The following is a 20732-nucleotide window of genomic DNA, read 5'->3' as shown; positions in this document are numbered from 1 at the left end:
ACATGGACTTCTTTTCTCTATCACATGATCTGAAACCTTCTTCTCACTCGCTGTCTATCTTTTTCCTCCTCCTCTTCCTCCACCACGTTTGTTCCAAAGTGCTTAATAAATGATGGAGCAGCTAATCGGAGGAAGATCCCCCCCCAACGGTTCAGATGAAAGGAAACCAGGAATAATCTGCCGAGTGCCCTCAGGGCTCTGATTTCCCACCGTGCCAAACCCTGCCCCCACATCTCAGCTCTCAGTACCCTGAAGGTGCCTCTCCCTGTCTCCCCCTCCATCACCAATTTAAAATCCATTCTCCCCATTCTTCCTGCTGCCTAATGGCTGGCATGGAAGCAGCAGGATTGATGGAGGGGAGAGGGAGAGCGCTTCTTCAACATACTTATGGAGTCTGTTCACATTAAATCTGATCAAATTACCTGCTCAGAACGTGGCTTGTGGCTGTTGGCCTCATCAGTTCAGTCATCCAATTAAAGGCTTCACAGAGGTGCACATGCATGGTGAAACCAGCTTTTCCTTTCTTTAGTTTAATTATGACATTCCCAACTCACATGCTCCCATTTTCCCCTCTTTGTTAATTTTTCACAGTGATGCATAGTTATGAAAACATCTGAGGGCTGGAATATGAACCTGAAAACTCAAGTTATGTGCAGAGAAATGTGCCACCGTATCTTCTGCATGGATAATTTCAAAGGATCCAAGGTGGTGACTGCAACAGGGTAGATGGTTCTGATCTCTGAGAGCTGCTGTGATGAAAGCACTGAACCCTAAAACTGATCCTTTTGGGGTCCTGATGCATCAACACCAACATGCATGGGAAAAATGGAACGGAATCATTTCAAATGATCCAACTCCTTTACTGTTCAGTATCTGCTGCTGTTGAATCTGATATGATATTCTTAAAACTATATTTAGGTATTTTTTCTTCCCCCCAATTTTAATAAGACCAGACAACAATTTCAGCGGCACCTCAGTAATATGGGCAAGATGGTGCTAATGTAGGTGGCATTCTTTCTCCACTGGTGGCATACAGTCATTGGGAATTATTTGACAGACAGATGATTGACGGTTCTTGGAACATTTTTGCAGCAACATTTTTGAGGAAGTAGAACATGCCGGGCTCCTTTTTGTCAGCCGTGCGCGTGTGTCTACACTGTCTAGGATGCATTCATGCTCATAAGAAGTGCAGCAGGAGATGCAGAAAGAGTGAGAGTTTTTGTGTAAATGAGGACCTACCTGGCATCTCCACTGGCAATGGATCCTGGGCTTCACAGTTCTTCAGCGGACTGACACTCACTGGAGTCCAGGTGTGGGTTGATTCTTGTTTTTCCTGATCTTCTGGTCTTGGTTCCTCTCACTCTCCAGCCATGGGGATAAGTGTTGTATTCCGTTTGTTGACTGCAAACTCACTAGCAGACATCACACCAGCGTTGACTGAATTCTTCCCTTTGTATGATCAGTGTGTTTGGTTTGTGATGTAGTGGCAATCTACAAAAATGGTGTCTGCCTAAGATGTGAAGCCTTTAGGTGGAGTCTCCTGGCCTCTCTGATTTGAACGGCCCTGTATCATAAACTTGGTTGCATCACTTTTGGATGTAACATCTGATGATTGGCCACCATATCTCTGCTGGTCAATAAGATTTTGTTGGAGCGTGATTTAGGTTTTTGTAAAACAACTAAATGAGGCCTTTCTGCTGGGCTTTTCACATTTTTATTTTACTCACTTTAATTCTATGAGTATTAATATTATGCATTAATACGGGCCGGGGACACAGAATTATGTCACTTGTTTCATTTCTCATATTTTCACATTCAGTAATTTAAAATTGAAGTCTCAGTTGTTAAACTGTTCCACAAATACTGTAGCTACGACTTGGGGAGGGATTGCTGGCTAAATTGCTTCCCATATGGACAAAATTAAACACTCAAAGGCGATTCAGCACTATAAGTTTCATAATAAAGTGGAAACACAGTGAATGTCCTCTATTGCTGACAGATGTTTCCAGCAGCTGTATTGTGTGTGATTAACCGGCTACTAAAACACCAGAACGGTTTGTATTAGTGAGTCACAACACATCCCAAGTCCAGTATGCGAGCTTTATTCAGGGCTGCTTCGTATTCATGCCTCTGTGCTGTAGCTGTTAAATTGATCATGGATTTATCTCCAGCTCTTGAAGGTCTCTGTGATTGGCAGCAGGGCACAAACAGCGGAGAACTGCTGATTCGACAGAAATCACGGTGCTTGTCGGGCTGCTGTTCAGATGCAGGAAACCAGGACCTACTTTTTGGCTCCCTTCCCCCTCGTGTCTGGTCATACACAGCATTTTTAAGTGGGGTTGTGAACCCCAGACTATCTATAATTAAGACCCACGACTGGTTCTGATGTCAGAGTGAAGGCGCTCAGGAATGACCCATCTGCTGTCACACCTTTTAAGGTTTTGGACATTTGGATTTATTTTCATGTCTGAAGTTAAAATACACAAAGCACAGTGTCAAGTTGAGTACAATGCTAATTCATCTATTCATACATTTTCTGTACCTGCTTATTCCAATTAAGAGTCACTGGGACATTAAGCCTACACGGTGCCAATTAGTCCATGAAATTATTTCATCACCTAGTTGGACAAAATAATAAATTTGAAGTATATATAACTATGCAGAAGAATAGACAGAGTTGAAGACTGGTGTGTGTGTGTGTGTGTGTGTGTGTTGGGTGGTTTCACTACTGTCAGCATCCTTTGGCCTTCGGGCCTTTTTTGACAGATAAAAGAAAAAGCCAACTGTGAAAATTTGATTCATTCTCCACATCTGCACAGCGTTCTTAAGATCACATCTCTGCATGAGTGGCGAGAAGACTTATTCCCATTTTCACTACCGTTCACTGTCTTCCTGTTTTCAGATGTGTCCATGGTCTGAAACACTGGTTTTGTGTTGTAGAAAAGGATTGCAACCTGCCATTTTTGTCAAGTTTATAAACTTTGCCCCTGCTTGTCATTTTTCCATTATTCTAAAGATTTTAGGTGCTCAGAGAGTGCACACCTCCACCAAGGCCACATATTCCCCACAGCCAAAATATCCATGGGGTTTTGTGTCCAAAGTATTTATCTGTATTGTCATAAAATTTCATAGATACGTTCAGAACGTTTTGATTTCAGTGAGGCTGTATCTGTAACAGTCTTCTCTCTCACAGATCCTGAATATATTCCAGATCGACTCAAAAATAACATAAATTATTTCCTGGGACATTATTCGTCTGCTCACAAAATGCTCATTACTAATCAGTTTTTGACTTAAACGTTCCTCAATGCTTAAAATGTCTTCTGAATCCTGGACTCAAAATGTGCTTCAGATCAAAGTGTAAATAAAATCTGTCATTTTCTTAGACATTAAATGTTGCTATGTCCCAAACATCCTTCTAGATTTCAGTTCTAGAATATATACCAGATCACCTCCAAAATTGTGTTTCCCAGAACATTATCTATCAGCTCAGCAACTTTAATTGAATTCAATTCATTATTTTTCGAGTTATTCTGTGAATAAACAAACAAACAGAATGGGAACAGACTGGTGAAAACATTAATAACTCCGTGGTGGAGATACAATGAAAAGGCATCTGATTTGATTATGGATATCGTAATTGAATTATTAAGTGAAATATCAAATACTTAAAGGAAAACAGTGTATTTGTAATACCGATCAAATTGTTCAGTTGTTCTCATGAGAATTTGTCGCTATAATTAAAAATGTACATTCAAAGGATTAAAAAAAAATTCCAGGTGAATCTGATAAAATGTTTAGAACCAGGATACCAAAGTGCACTGGCAGATAATGTATTAAACATTTCCTGACCCTCTGTTTTATGTGTTCTGGTTCTACATAGAAATGCAGATTTGTGTCTTCCTGGACAGGTCCAGTGTTTTCAGTAAACGTCAGGAGAACGGGGTAATTGGATTTACAGTAAGTCTGGTACCATTCAACTAGCAAAACAACAAAGAGATGAAGGCAAAAACAAAACCTTGTTACTAATCATAACAAGAAACAGCTCTTCCAGAAGTTAAGACTACGTATTCTCTCATCGTAGATCTCTTTTCCAGTCAAAATACACATTTCCCAAATATACAGAGGAAAATATCGTCTTCTTTTTTCTGTTTTCCCTTTTCTCTCTGATGTTGCCCAAAAATATCTCATGTCTCCCTGTGGGGTTTCTTTATCGGTCTCTTCCAAAACATGGTTTTCCCAGACATTCTTTCCAGGATGTGACGCATGGAATGTGCGTGTCTCATGCATACAATCTCTGGGAGTTAAAAATACACCGTGGCGAGGGTTGGTTGAGGTCTTCCATCGTCACTTGGTCGTCCTACGCTGTTGGTCACAAACTCAGACATACAGGCTGTTGTACTTCCCTCTGTTCAGTTATATCTTATACACAGAATGCACTCAAGGGCATCTGGTGTAAAACTTGTGCCAAATCCCAGTGCAAATCTTTATAAGATCTGCTGTGGCAGCTTTGACCTAATGGGGCAACCGAAAAGCATAAAACTGCATTGAAACCCATGCACTTTCCATCTTCTCATTGCTGTAATACAGAAATATAGAATGGAGGAAAAGTCTAGAATATCAGTAAACATTTGAGTTTAGTACTTTAAAAAGTGTCTGCTACTGTAAAAAAAAAAACTTTTCCCAAGATTATGGAGTCTGTATTTTGGTCTGTAATGTAATGTGTTTTAAAGCAGAAACTGAATTAACTTCCAGTAAGAGTACTAGTTAAGTCGGCTAACATGTTAGCATGCTAATGTTACAATATAATTATGAGGATAATGTAGCAAGGATTCCTTGCTAACTGGCCCATGTTAACACTTCAAAAGTACACACATTAAATGTAATGTATTTTAAAGCACAAAGTCTATTTCCCATGATTGTAATGGTTAAATCAGCAAATGCATTACTATACTACTAACATGCTAATGTTACAACATAATTATGAGCATAGTGTAGCAAAGATTCCTTGCTAACTGGCCCATGTTAGCACTTCCAAAGTACACACATTAAATGTAATGTATTTTAAAGCACAAAGTCTATTTCCCATAAGTGTAATGGTTAAATCAGCAAACACATTAGCATGCTAATGTTACAACATAGTTAAGAGAACAGTGTATTAATGATTCCTTGTTAACCGGCTCACGTCACTGCTTTAAATGTACACACATTCACCATTAAACATAATGTACTTTTAAGTAGAAAGTGAATTAATTTCCAATAAGAGCACTGGTTAAATCAGCAAACACATCAGCATGCTAATGTTACAACATAGGAAAGAATATAATGTAGCAAATATTCCTCGTTAACCAGCTCATGTTACCACTTAAAATGTACACACGTTAAACATTTTAAGGTAGAACGTAAATTAATTTCCATTAAGAGTACTGGCTAAGTCAGCTAACATTCTCATGTCATGAGGATAGTGTAGTTAGAAATCCTCCATAAACACCCTGTGTTAGCACTTTAAATGTACACATGATAAACATGAATTCTAATGTATTTTAAAGCAGAAAGTCTGTTCATCTCGAATAGAGTAATGGCTAAATCAGCTAACATGTTAGCATGTAAATTTTACAACACAATTATGTTGTGAGGATAGTGTAGTAAATATTCCTTGCTAATTGGCCTGTGTTAGCACTTCAAGCATGCATACATTAAACATTAAATGTAATGTATTTTAAAGCACAAAGTCTATTTCCTGTAAGAGTAATGGTCAAATCAGGAAATGCATATACTAATGTTACAACATAGTTCAGAGGATAGTGTAGTAAAGATTCTTCGCCAACAGCTCATGCTACTGCTTTAGTTATACAGACATTAAATATTACATGTAATGTATTTGAAAGCAGAAAGTGAATTAATTTCCAATAAGAGTACTGATTAAGTTGGCTAACATGTTAGCATGCTAATGTCATGGAGATAGTGTAGTCAGGAATCCTCACTGAACAGCCCGTGTTAGAATTTTAAACATACACACGTTAAACACCAAATGTATTGTATTATCAGCTATGTTAGCATGCTAATATTGCTACATTGTTATATTGTAAATACACTGACATAAATATTCCTCACTGGCTCGTACGTATTAGCACTTTAAACGTACAGCCATGAAACATTGAATGTAATGTATTTTAAACCAGAAAGTGAATTCATTCCTTATAAGAGTACCGTTTAAATCAGCTGAGGTGTTAGCATGCTAATCTTCCAACATTGATATGTTGTGAGGATATTGTAGCAAAGATTTCTTGCTAGCCTGTTTCTGTTAGCATATTGAGCACAAATTTGCCAATTCGGTTTTCAGCATTTCCCATAATGCCCCTGGCGGCTGCCTGCACTTCCCAGAATGCACCGCGGTGCCAACAGAGTTCCTCTGTCTCACAGCGCATATAAACATTGGCAAAGCGAGGATGTGGATGGCATTGATTTAACGAGTTTACTGGTGATTATGATGATTATACACTCTCCCGAATTGAAAGGGTTATCTAGAGGAGGTGTAGTACCTGTGAAGGACTTCTGCTGTGCCCCGATGTTGTCTTATTGTCCATACTTCACGAGATGTGTTTACGAGGTCTATTAGAAAAGAAACCGACCTTTTTATTTTTTTATAAAAATATTTGGATTTGAATCACGTGCGATTACATCAGCCAACCTTGAACCCTCGTGCGCATGCGTGAGTTTTTTCAAGCCTGTCAGTGACGTAATTCGCCTGTGGGCAGGCTTTGAGTGAGGAGTGGTCCACCCCCCTTGTCGGAATTCCTTTGTCTGACTTCTTCCTGAAAGACTGGCGCTTTGCTTGATCAAAATTTTTTCAGAACCTGTGAGGCACATCGAAGTGGACACCATTCGAGAAATTCAGCTGGTTTTCGGTGAAAATTTTAACGGCTGATGAGAGATTATGGAGTGTTACTGTCGCCTTAAGGACTTCCCACGGAGCGGGACGTCGCGCCGTGCTCGGAGGCGCCGTCGTCAGCCTGTTTCGAGCTGAAAACCTCCAAATTTAAGCCTCTGTTGACCCAGGACATCGTGAGAGAACAGAGAACTTTTAGAAGAGGTCGGGATCAGCAGATTATCCGGACATTCCACTGTTAAAGGAGATTTTGTAATGAAAGACGTGCGGACGGATTGGCGCGTCGGCAGGCAGCCGGCTCAGCGCGCTGCCGCAGGAAAAACACCTCCGTTGAAAAGCCTTAAGGACAAGTTGGAACCTGTCCAGCTGTTAAACAGTTTCTCAGATACTCACTCAACTGAAAGCCATCAAAAGCCGCCTGGTTTTTACAAATGGTTATCAACACAGAGGTGCTTTTCCTGTGGTGGCGCGCCGCCCCGGCTTTCAGCCGATGCGCCAATCCGTCCACACGTCTTTCATTACAAAATCTCCTTTAACAGTGGAATGTCCGGATAAACTGCTGATCCCGACCTCTTCTGAAAGTTCTCTGTTCTCTCATGATGTCCTGGCTCAACAGAGGCTTAAATTTGGAGGTTTTCAGCTCGAAACAGCCTGACGACGGCGCCTCCGAGCGCGGCGTGACGTCCTGCTCCGTGGGAAGTCCTTAAGGTGACAGTAACACTCCATAATCTCTCATCAGCCGTTAAAATTTTCACCAAAAACCAGCTGAATTTCTCGAATGGTGTCCACTTCGATGTGCCTCACAGGTTCTGAAAAAATTTTGATCAAGCAAAGCGCCAGTCTCTCAGGAAGAAGTCAGACAAAGGAATTCCGACGAGGGGGGTGGACCAGTGCTCACTCAAAGCCTGCCCACAGGCGAATGACGTAACCGACAGGCGTGAAAAAACTCACGCATGCCCACGAGGGTTCAAGGTTGGCTGATATACGAGGGCTGTCAAAGTATAGGTCCTTTTTATTTTTTTCAAAAACTATATGGATTTCATTCATATGTTTTTACGTCAGATATGCTTGAACCCTCGTGCGCATGCGTGAGTTTTTCCACGCCTGTCGGTGACGTCATTCGCCTGTGAGCACTCCTTGTGGGAGGAGTCGTCCAGCCCCTCGTCGGAATTCCTTTGTCTGAGAAGGTGCTGAGAGACTGGCGCTTTGTTTGATCAAAATTTTTTCTAAACCTGTAAGGCACATCGAAGTAGACACGGTTCGAAAAATTAAGCTGGTTTTCGGTGAAAATTTTAACGGCTGATGAGAGATTTTGAGGTGATACTGTCGCTTTAAGGACTTCCCACGGTGCGAGACGTCGCTCAGCGGTCCCAGGTGCCGTCGTCAGCCTGTTTCAAGCTGAAAACCTCCACATTTCAGGCTCTATTGATCCAGGACGTCGTGAGAGAACAGAGAAGTTTCAGAAGAAGTCGGTTTCAGCATGTTATCCGGATATTCCACTGTTAAAGGAGATTTTTTTAATGAAAGACGTGCGGATGGGTCCGTGCGTCGGGACGCAGCCGGCGCACCTCTGTGTTGATAACCATTTGTAAAATCCAGGCGGCTTTTGATGGCTTTCAGTGGAGTGAGTATATGAGAAATTGTTTAACAGCTGGACATGTTCCAACTTGTCCTTAAGGCTTCCAACAGAGGTGTTTTTCCAGTGGCGGAGCGTCGCAGCGGCTGCGAGCCAACGCTGCAATCCGTCCGCACGTCTTTCATTAAAAAAATCTCCTTTAACAGTGGAATATCCGGATAAAATGCTGAAACCGACTTCTTCTGAAACTTCTCTGTTCTCTCACAACATCCTGGATCAATAGAGCCTGAAATGTGGAGGTTTTCAGCTTGAAACAGGCTGATGACGGCGCCTGAGAGCGCTGCATGACGTCCCGCTCTGTGGGAAGTCCTTAAAGCGACAGTATCACTTCAAAATCTCTCATCAGCCGTTAAAATTTTCACCGAAAACCAGCTTAATTTTTCGAACCGTGTCCACTTCGATGTGCCTCACAGGTTTAGAAAAAATTTTGATCAAACAAAGCGCCAGTCTCTCAGCAACTTCTCAGACAAAGGAATTCTGATGAGGGGCTGGACGACTCCTCCCACAAGGAGTGATCACAGGCGAATGACGTCACCGACAGGCGTGGAAAAACTCATGCATGCGCACGAGGGTTCAAGCATGTCTGACGTAAAAATATATGAATGAAATCCATATAGTTTTTGAAAAAAATTAAAAGGACCTATACTTTATTGACAGTCCTCATAATCGCACGTGATTCAAATCCAAATATTTTTATAAAAAAATAAAAAGGTCGGTTTCTTTTCTAATAGACCTCGTACACTGTGAGTGCTGACCTCCTGAACTCTACTGAAACTGACCTCTTGCGTGAGTCACGGACCGCCAGACGGTGCAAGATTCACAACTGCAAAACACCAAATGTGCAAACCGTGACAATTGGTGTACTTTTGATTACAGTTAAATTAGCATAACAGCACAGTTTTGTCATTCAGTGTTTTGACGTGACCCATAATGCAATGTGGGGGCAATACTTTGGTGCATGCGAGTAAAACTGTTGTAAAAGTTCAATTTTATGGTTCTTTCTACTGATATACAGAAATTCACATTTTCAGCAGTAATGTTACAGCATCTTTGACAAATATGACGATCCAGTGATCGCCAAAGCGAGGGAGGCTGTCAGTAAACTGCAGCCAACGCTTTTCCACCACGTTTCTGTCCAGACTGTCGTCGTGCTGGCCGAGATGTTTTTAAAGCATCGCTGTCTGTAATATTTTCAGATCTCTTTCCCTCTGATAATAGTAAAACGCAGCGGATGCAGATGGAGTTTGACAGACACACTCAGACCCATTGGTCCATTATAAAAAGAAAAACGCTTTTTGTGAGCCATCCTGTTGAATAAAGATGGTGATTCGCTCTGTGCAGATCATTTTAGTTGAAAATTGCTCACACAGACTGAACACTGGCAGAGCTTCTAAAATGTACAAATCGGAGCTGGGAAAAGCATGTTGAGTTGAAGTCATCTGTAGGAAAAGGTCCAGCGGTGTGCTTAAAAAGAAAAAAAAAAAGAAAAGAACACACCTTTCACAATGTGAGACGTTTTAAGAACGTAGAAATGCCATCAACACTTCTCCATTTTTTTTTCACTTTTTTTGCCTCAATCTTTCTGAATCTTTGTTGCCTATGGATGCAAATTCCGCATCACTGTTCCTGTTATTGGCTTTAAATTCAGGTTTGGATACAATGCAGTGGATCTGCAATACAGTTTGCCACAAGTAGCCACTCGTGAGAGGCACTTCGTGGTTGCCATGCAGGACCCAGAGTGGTTCCATGGTGTCGTAAATACGACAAAGTGTAGCACCAGCACATGCTCCCAGACTTGACTTGACCAATAAATAGGCAGTGCCGGCCACTTGATCACTGTAATTTGTTGGAGAAAACTGAAAATAACATGAATGTTTTTTTTTTTTAAAGTAACACTTCATCTGGATTATCATACATTGAAGGATGGGGTTGCTCAGGGTTCTGTTATCGGCCCACTGTGATTCTCTCTTCATATAGCAACCTGCAGGCAGTTTATATGTAGCTATGAGATTGACTTTCACTGTTATACTGATGATGTATTGATGTACATGTGCAATACATTTTGCAGAGTAAAATAGAGTCTGCGTGGGTACATTTGATCCCATTACAAATATTATTAAATTAACCATCCTCTGTTTGAGTTGATCAACTTACATGTCCACACTATAACCATATTGTAAAATCTGCAGCCTCCATCAATAATACTTTTTTTTATTTATTTACTGTGAACAGTTTTGCATCTCTTGTGCTCTATTTACCACCAATGGATCAAATTTGGAGGTGTATTTACACATGTAAATTTTGAACCATATGCCTGATTATCAGAAATCAGGTAGTGCTGAATTCTTTCAAGCCTGCTAAAATCAATATATCCTGTGTCTTCAGTTGCTGGCACACCTGACACCACAATTTCCACCATATTGGATTTCATGGGAAAGCCTAAAACAAAAATCACAGGCCACAAATTTTGTGAGCTTGTATTTTAGCAATGCTTTGATGGATTAAAACCAAACTTGAAACATGCCCTCAGGACTCCATTGTGATGAGGTACTAAAACATTGGTGTTCATCAGTGAGCTTAAGCCTAACTTGTATATTTTGTAATTGGGATATTTTAAAATTTTAAGTGTTTTAAGTATTAAAGTGTACACATATTTTAGTGTTTGGACTTTTAGACTAAATCACTTTGAAATATATCATCTGAAATTGGTATCTTCTATTTGCTGTAATTATTATTTAACAGAACACCAGAATTTTTCTCCTCTACCTTTCCAAATTCATGGCGTTCCTCTCTTTACTCGCATCCTGTGTGGGGCTTGAGCTCTGGGAAAGGTTAATCAGAGGTCAAAGTGTTGATTAAAGTTAGGGCACGAGGTTTAGTCTCTCACTCCCCCTCTCTCGTTTGCCCCCTCTTGTTCTCGCTCTCTCTTTTCTCCCATTTGCAGTCTCTCTCTTCCCCCTCTTTCGCTCTCCATTCTCTCTGCTTCTCATTTTTCTCCTCTTTCTTGCTTCTTTCTCCCCTACCTCCTCTCTTTGGAGGTGTGTCCTTCAACATCTGGACAAACTGAATACTAACATCGGGCACTCATTCATTCTCCTGTCTCTCTCTCTCTCTCTCTCTCTCTCTCTCTCGCTCTCGCTCTCGCTCTCTCTCTCTCTCTCTCTCTCTCTCTCGGTTTTCCTTCACACTCAGTATCTGTGTTTGTGGAAGTGAGATTGCACAGTGAGGAAATGTTGGCAGCTGATTTTGGAACAAGCTCAGTGATCCGCGGAGGGAAGCAGTTGTGGGATTATCATCCGGCTCATCAAGGACACCACAGCAGGATCTTCTCATAATGCTGAAAAATTGTCTTCCTCGTCATCTGCACCTTTTTTTGAAGTGAACATCAGATTGAGTACCAACTTTGGGACCCTGTTCTTGAGCCAGCTGCTCTGTCCACCAGTGTCGGTGGAGAGCTTTCCGGAGGCTTTGGGATGACGGAGGTCCTGGTGTCCGATGTGAACCTGAACTCTGTGTGTGAGCGTCTGGAGCAGCACTGCTGCGTGGACCAGAACCAGCACAGTCTGTCCAGCCAGCCGCCGACTCCTGTCCTGAGGAGGCACTCCAACACCGGGGCCAAACTCTGGGGCCGCGTCCGCAGCAAGCTGCTCAGACAAAAGGTCTCTCACGCTGCGTTTGCCTCTCCTATTCTTTTTTTCTTGCATTTGCTGTCTATTTATCACTCTGTCACTTTTCCATCTGTGTGCTCTTGTTTCTCTTTTATCTGTCGCCTGGTGTTCTTTTTGTCCCTCTGCAGTTTTGTATATTCTCTGCTGGACGTGCACACAACAGTTAAAACAAAACAAAACTGACATTTAAATTTCATCTGAAGTCATCCTGAAACATTTTCTGTTTATTGATTAAGGTTTATGTAATCTCATCTGCAAATTAAAATATGTTCGGGTTGGTTTGTCCTTTTCTCATCTGTGTATCCTGATGGGAGTTAAAATGTTACACTTTGCTGAGAAGAACGTGCTGCTGCACCACAAGTTAGTTTCCATGAATAATTTAGTAAGAAAGTATATTTTTCTTATCCTTCTCTCCTTAATATCTTCTTCATATTCACTCTTCCAATCAATCTTGCACCAATTATTGGTTTCCACTGGTTCTCTTAGAGATGCATCGCTTGCAGATGAGCGCCCCCTGCTGTTTATTCTGAGCTTCGTCTTGCTGTGTTGTAGCTGACCTTGTGCCTTTTTGGCATGTCCACAACACATTTATTTATGTATTTCTACTTGAGGAGATGATGGACAAGCGGTTAAAGTGGTGGGCTTGTGACCAGAGGATCCTCTGTTCAAATCCCTGTCAGATCGGAAAATCACTAAGAGCCCTAAGGATCTTAATCCCCAAATAACTTTTAGATATTTTCTGCATATTGTTCTTCAGAGTTGAAGTACAAGAGTTAAAGCTACAGTGTGCCATGGTGCTTATGAGCAGAAATGGAATATAGCATTCATAACTGTTCATTAGTGTATAATTATCTGCAACAGTGAGATTGATTATGTGTTTCAATGAGCCCTTCAAGTCAACATGGGAGCGGACCTCCTCATGGAAGCCACCATGGTGATACAGTAGCCCAAAAGAGTGTGAGATCAACTCTATATTTGGCATTTTGCACACTCAAAAAATGGCTCATTGGATGAACTCAATTCAGTTATGGGCAGGATTTCCATCTAATAAATATATGCAGCCCCAACTCAAATATGTAATTTAATTTAGTTGGGACTACATATATTTTTTACGTGGAATCCAGTCCAATGAGTCATTTGTTTGAGTGATATCACCAAGTGACTCCTTGGATGAACTCAATTCAGTTATGGGCAGGATTTCCATCTAATAAATATATGTAGCCCCAACTCAAATAAGCTGCATCCATGCAAGATAATTTTAGTTGGGACTACATATATTTATTAGATGGAAATCCTGCCCATAATTGAGTTCATTCAAAGAGACATTTGTTTGAGTGCAGTGTGGCTGGTAGAATGAAGGAAAAAGAAGTGTAATCAGTGGTTTCTCCCTGAGACACAGTCTACTGGTAGCTAGTTCAGGCAAGTTTGAGAACCCTTATTTTTGTGTAATACTTACTGTTTCTTATGAGAGAGAGAGAGAGAATCCCTGTGACCAAAGAAGCAAAAACATGAAGGGAAACAAAATCATGACTAGTGACAGCACAATGCAGTCTGCACCCTCACCACTAGATGACACCAAATCCTGCACACTGTAGCTTTAAAAAAAGGTTTTAATCATTCTGGGTTTTTTTTTTTTTAGAAAACTATTTTATTTCTGAATTTTCAAAATGTGATCTCATTTAGAATGGCTGTGCTGCTGTCTGGTTGGCAGAATGGTTGTAAACAAATAGCATTTAAACAGCGTTAATTGTGCAAAATGAGTTTTTAAAAAAGTGTTGGCTTAGAGGTTAAGCGGCGTTCAGGTTGCAGTGAATGACTCTTGTGTTGGAGAGTGTGTTTTCTAAAAACAGGTGCACACCCACACAGGTCCGCTCAATCGGGTTGCACGTCTTATGTGGCTGCAGAATGAAACCGCTGTGTCCGATGCACAGCGCCTACACACTGATGTGCAGGTTGTGCGTGCGGCCCTTGTTTACACTTCCAAAAGCCAGCGTTTGAGTTCAAACCCATGTGCCTGCTGGAGCGATAAGCAAAAGTTCCAGTTAAGGATTGACCTTTGCTTCATTGCTTTCTGTTGTTCATCAGAGGCCCGAGGAAGGCTGACCTCTGCTGGTACTGAGCGGGCTTAAATGGGGATTACATACCAAGTCAGGACGTTGAGTGATTGACCCCATATGTTCGACTATTGATTAATTCCCCGGCGTCCACATGGTTTAACCATTCAGGCTGTTATCAGGAATGACACTCCTCGCTGTGTCTGCATTTCATTAACATCCACATTCGTCAGCTACGCTGCAGAAACGCCGACCCAGCAGGCTTCACGTGTCACCGCTCGGGGACGTCTCTTTCATCCATTCATTCAGTGAACGGGGCTTTGACGAACACCGTTAATGAGTGAAGCCGTGCTGCAGTGTTTGTTTGCTCAGCTGCATTTTGATCTGATTTTCTGCCATTCTGTTTCTTTGTTCATTCTTCACCTCTATGAAACCGCGCAGTGTTTAAACGTGGAGTGAGACATCTGTCCAATCATTTATCTTTATTATCTGAAACGCAACATGACTGGCGTCCAGATCTGAAATCTGATTTCATACGAGTTTACCGGCCAGTCTGTGATGTGTAAAGCGTTTGTTAAACGCCATCAAGGTTTCTGTGTTATCACTTATGACATTTTGGCTGAGCTCTGTGCCAAGTTCTGCCAAGGTGGCGACTTTGCACGGCTCATGAGCAGTGATGCCGGTAACACGTTACTTAGTAACACGTTACTCTAATCTGACCACTTTTTTTAGTAACGAGTAATCTAACGCGTTACTCTTTCCAAATCAGTAATCAGATTAAAGTTACTTCTCCAAGTCACTGTGCGTTACTATTACTTTTTACATTGTGGGTCAATTGTAGCATTAAACTTGGTCCGTGGGCAGGGGGTCGGGGTTCGACTGAACTGCCCACTTTAAGTGAGCTGTGAGCTTTTCATCCGCAGTTTTCTGCAGCAGCTACGACTCGTCCTCACCTCTTAAAGCACGGTGACAACAGCACACCTGCACTGAGCTTTACAAAGACATTTTTATTCTTTATTTTCCTCCTTTATTTAGAATTCTGAGCTGAGCCGCTCCGTATCTGGTCGTTAAAAACAGTTGATCCTCTGCGACGCGTCAACAACTAACACTATTTTCCACTCAAATGCACCTAAACTCTCTTTCTGAGGACCACATGATGTGAAAACGCAATAAAACTTTCTTACCTGTAAATCTGGTCCTGTTTTCTGCATAAATAAATGTTATCCATCCTTTGTGCTCAACCACCAAAGCAGGGGTGAATCCAGATGGAATGGGGGTGTGGGGCAAGGATGTGCCCCCCCCCACAACACCCCTAGATTAACGGTCCAGTTTTGAAGCCTTTTTTTACTGCAACTACTAATACTACTTATAATAATTTCAACAAGTAAAATGTTTAGAGAGAATTTAAATGTTAGAAAGAATTTAATAGTTACATTTATAAACAATGTAGGCTAGAAATTGCAAGTTTTACTGTTACAGTGCTGTCAACCGTTAAATATGAGGTCAAGAAAGAGGTCTTTATTTTACTTTTTATAAAACAAGTATTTATTTTAATTGAAGTCAAGAAAGGGTGACTATAAAGCGAGTTTTGGCAAAACAGGTATCATTGTCATGTTGAGGTGGCAGAGGGTTGTTGTCGACAGCTGGGGAAGTAACTAAAAAAGTAACTAGTAATCTAACTTAGTTACTTTTACAACTGAGTAATCAGTAAAGTAACTAAATTACTTTTTCAAGGAGTAATCAGTAATCAGTAATTGGATTACTTTTTCAAAGTAACTGTGGCAACACTGCTCATGAGTATTGTGTGTGTTGGGGGGGGCGTAAGTTAGCAAAGGTTGCTTAAACTCGTAAACACAAACCAATTTTGAAACCTTTACAATTGTCATAACTCCAGTAGAACTCCCTTACCACTTCCGCTCTACGTGCACTTGACATGGGGCGATACAGCGCAGGTTTGCCGCTACTCAATATCTGATTTTCAGACTGATCACGTAAAGAGTTGTCAAGAGTTGAGTGAGCACGAACGAGCTCACCTGGTGTTGTAACTTTTTTCCAAGTGATGTACCTGCCCACGTGCAGAACCAGGCCAGGTGGGAGAGTAGTATGATTTCTGAAAAAGACCTGAAAGTATTTGTGAGATGTGATGGAGATGCAGGTTATGGGTGAAGGAGCTTTGAACAAGATGCGGATCAAGCTGTGTCATAGCAGAAAGGAAAGGGAGGAAAGGAACCTGTCAGATGATGTCATAAAGAATTTTAGAGGAGACAAAGGGAAAAATGAGAAAGAAAGGAAAACGATGTGAACAAAGGTATGCACTTTGAGTTCGCTTCTAGTTCAGCAGTTCACCACGTTAGCCCCTTGTGGTTGCGGAGAGAACTACAGCAAAGTTTGGTTTAGTCTTACACTTTGGACTCTGCCTGCAGCATGCACGCCTCTGTGCGCACACAAACAAATTATGTGCATCACTAACTGGTGTGATCAACATCAGCTGACCTCACGTTAACGGTGTCTTTGTTATTAAGTTGACAAACGAGTCGCTGTCCAAGTGCACGTACATTTCAGGGTACATGTGTGACAGAAATGGCTGTTTTGCGCATTCGTTTTTATAACTTTTAGAGTATTTAACTTCCTCCAACCTGCAGATATTCGGGTGTTGGTGTCACAGTATTATTGATGGAGGCTGCAGATTAGTTCCGCGGCATGCGTGGTGTTATTTGCAGTGGCTGAGAGGATCCGTGAGGTTGTGAAAGCACATGGGGGATTTGTCGTCGCTCCTTCAACTTGAAGTGACGTCTAATTAAAGCGTGGCATGATGAAATGTGAGGAGGGCGTGCTGAGGCCTCTAATTGGGCTGGAACCAGACATAATGTATTGTGTGTCGCAGCACAATAACTATGATTAAGTCCTAACAGTTGTATGTGTATTTAACATTGTGTTCTCTCTCTTGATGACCTGTTTTCTGGAAGCTTTGATTTTATGTTTTTTGGTGGCGTTGCAGCCAGATTAGATGCCGGAACAATGGAGCTGTCATGCCGACTAAGAAGTGGAAGAGGATCACATCCAGCTATTACCTCTCACCCACATATGAACTGAGGATGTTCCGTTGCAGCATGTTGATTAGTGCAGATGAGATATTCAGGTTTCATCCTTCTATTGCCAGCGAGTCCTTTAATGGCTCCTTATATAGGCCACATAAATCTCCATCTGTCCCCACCGGAGGGCAGAGTCCTTTATTGGCCACAATCCCATCGTCTGTTTCAAGATCTGTGATTGCATAATGAGCTCCGTGAGGGGCACCGACGGGTCCGTTAAGCATTCTCAGGCTGACAGAATGGAAATCTCTCAGATAAGATTGGTGTCACTTTATGTACAGCAGGTCGTGTGCAGGTCTTCCCTAAAATCAGCCAGGTGACAATTTTACCTGAAAGCACCAGCTTTAATCGTTGAGTTGCCAGGTGTTTGTTGTACTGCTGCTCATTGGAAGTTTTTGTTTTTTAGCCTCCCTTCCCAAATTAATGGTTTAAAGTGGCATGACAGAGTTTTTGGTGCCATCTAGCTGTAAGATTTCAGATTGCAGTGGGATGGTGGCAGCAGATAACAAAATTCATGGTTCAGATCCAACTGCAGTTTTTAGTTGCAGAAAGTGTCAGTTTGGGATCTGCAAAAGAAAAGAAAGGAAGGTGGAGACAGATATAACTTGGCTTGCCGAATGGTGCACCACTCAGCAGAAGTTGGTGTTTTTGTTTTTTCTTTTCTTTTTTCCAATCAGCGCGCTCAAGATTTCACAAAGAAAACATGATGCACACTCCATCCTCAGCTCCAGATATGTTGGAATAATTCTTTACATGCTTGCATCGAGCGTGCACTGTGCTACGCTGAGCACCAAGCAGCAGAGATCACCCTGTTTACAAGGTGCTCCGTTCACATGAACAGTAACCACATTTCCCCCACTCAGGTAAACACACACCTGCTTTGATTTCACTGCAGCTCTGCATTGAAATTTATGTAATTCCGACATTAAAAAAAGTCACCATGAGAATGAATTTATATTTCAGGCTGTTATGGAAGTTATTGATAACTAACAATCAACTATAGTCCATTACACTCATTACAACCCATCCAATATGCTATAATTGTGTTATCAAAGAGGATGCAGCTCAGATCTTGCAAGAAAATAAATTATGTTACCATAAGCTGCACATTATGAACACTAGTGAGTGTTTTTGCCGGTACAGCAGAATCAGTGAGGTTTATGCGACTAGCAACATGAACTTGGACGTTACTCCTCCGCTCCACTTTGTTGTATTGTTTATAGGATCAGTGGTGTCTAGATCAGTGTTTTTCAACCTTTTTTGAGTCGCGGCACCCTTTTTATATTTACAAAATCCTGTGGCACACCACCAACTAAAATAATATAATGCTATTACCTCTGGTTTTGCACAAAACCCAATTATCGCAATAGAAAATCGATACAGAAAACATCGCATTTCGAAAATCCTCAAGCATTTTGCGCTCTGATCTCAAGTAGGGCTGTCACGATTAGTAATTTCTGGAGACGATTAATTGTCAGACAAATAATTGCGATTGACGAATATATTGTCTATTTTTTTTTCTTTTTTTCCCCTTCTTTATATTCTACTATTGTAGTATAATTACACAACTCTGGAAGAACGTTTGGCTTCTGTGAGTGGAGAAACTGGGAATGGTGCAACATTTTTATTTTTATCTTCATTTTACATACAGTCCCAACTTTTTCTGATTTGTGGTTGTTTCTGTTGCATTTCTGAAATTGTTTCTCCTCATCAGTCACGTTTTGTGCTTAAACACTACATTAAGCTCAAGACTGAACAAATAAATACCTTTGGAAAATAACAGCTGTTAAAGTTCAGACTTCTCACCTGCTTTTTGTGATCTGTGCGTCTGAACATTTTTTTTGTGTGTGTGTGTGTATCTCAGTTCATTCATATATTCTCATTTTTTAAATATTTTTTAAAGATATTTGACCGTTTATTTCATCTCATGATCTCATAAATTCAGCATACGACGCGCACATGGTGTGAACAGGACGGTAACGGCAGAATCACAACTTTAGAGAAAGTTCAGAGAGAAGTAAAAGCTTCACGTTTTCGTTTTGTTAACATGTTCACTCCATTTAAAATCCTCTCTCTGCTCCGCGCTCGCTGCGCACTGAACGTGTCGCGCCTGCATTCAGGAATCTCCCTCACCCAGCCCCTCCCCTCCCTGACCCGCCCCCTCCCCTCCCTCGCAGTCTGCAGCCTGTTAACTCCGCGCGCGTGCACACACAGGCACAGACACACACGCCGACAGCTCCGCATTTTAGACGGCTTTTGAAGGAGACGGAACTGTTTTAATCGGCCGTCAGCCTCCTTGTTATTGTCCCGCCTTAAGACGAGAGCGAGGCTGCAGCACAATGACGTCAGATTCTGAGTCGTTTTATGCTTTGTGGATAAAATAAATAATTCACGGTAATCGCGAATATGAAAAATAATCGCGAATATGAAAAATACCCACGGCACCCCTGATCGCACCCCGGTTGAGAATCACTGGTCTAGATCACTCACCATGTTGCCGTCGTCATTTAAGAACTTCATCTTTGCAGACGTCGCTGAGCCTCTGTGATACCAAAGGCGGCTAGCTTGATAACTGACGTTTTATAGTCTGAAAACACATATAATCAGTACAACAGCACCCACAGTCTTGTCTCCATTTCAGTTTTGTTGTGAGCATGATTGGAAAGGTTCAGTTATTTGTATTTTCACACCTCAACACTAAATGGCTTCAGAAACACCTGTTATTTTAATGCCTATCAAATATTGTTATTGGGCAAAACAAGAATGACGACAGAGGGACCGTCTGAGTTTAATTACTATTTTAATAAAATGGCAAACTCTTTATTGGCTGTTTTTGTTTCTTTCTCTGTCAGTCTGTTTATTTGTACATTAATTGTTGTGTAAATTAGATTAGATTAGAGATTAGATAGAATTTTATTAATCCTTTAGTGAAGACTCCCTCAGGGAAACTGAGGTTCCAGCAGCATTGTATGGCAGCACACAGGGTAAGAAGCACACAGAATTTCAAAAGTAGAAGTAAAAAACAATTACAAAATGTAAATACAAATATAAATACCAGAAATACTGCTTGCTACTGACTTACTGGCTACTACTGTTGATCTCCTTCCCGTCCTCTGTCTTCCTGTTACTCCTCCTTCCCCTGCGTGAGGAGTTGTACAGTCTGATGGCCTGAGTGACAAAGGAGTTTTTCAGTCTTAGTCCTGCACTCGGGAAGGAGCAGAAGGAATGTCTGATTACTGCAGATCTTGCTGAGTTTTGGTATACTTTCATAATTAGATGAATATTTTTAAATTCTGCAAAACTGCAGGCTCCTGCGGTGTTGGACGCCCGCAACTCCAGGGGTGAAAAGACCCCAAGTTCTGTAGTTGCATGCGAACGTCAGTGGAATCCTTC

General features: G+C 41.4%; 1 protein-coding gene across 5 annotated transcripts in view; it reads left to right on the top strand.

Annotated features, from left to right (window-relative positions):
- Positions 1-20732, top strand: part of abr (ABR activator of RhoGEF and GTPase) — a 219808-nt gene that overhangs the window by 181451 nt on the left and 17625 nt on the right. Inside the window, exon 1 of one of the 5 annotated variants that reach the window (XM_034177796.1) lies at positions 11657-12184. The exons of the other annotated variants lie outside the window; for them this stretch is intronic. Coding sequence (XP_034033687.1) covers positions 11999-12184 — 186 coding nt within the window. The 5' untranslated portion in view covers positions 11657-11998. Of the gene's footprint in view, positions 1-11656; positions 12185-20732 lie in introns of those variants that run through there. 5 annotated transcript variants of the gene reach the window in all.

The sequence above is a fragment of the Thalassophryne amazonica genome, chromosome 9 (genome assembly GCF_902500255.1).
Source record: "Thalassophryne amazonica chromosome 9, fThaAma1.1, whole genome shotgun sequence".
Lineage (NCBI taxonomy): Eukaryota > Metazoa > Chordata > Actinopteri > Batrachoidiformes > Batrachoididae > Thalassophryne > Thalassophryne amazonica.
Note: the sequence above shows the minus strand (reverse complement) of the source record. Positions and strands in the feature narration are given on the sequence as shown.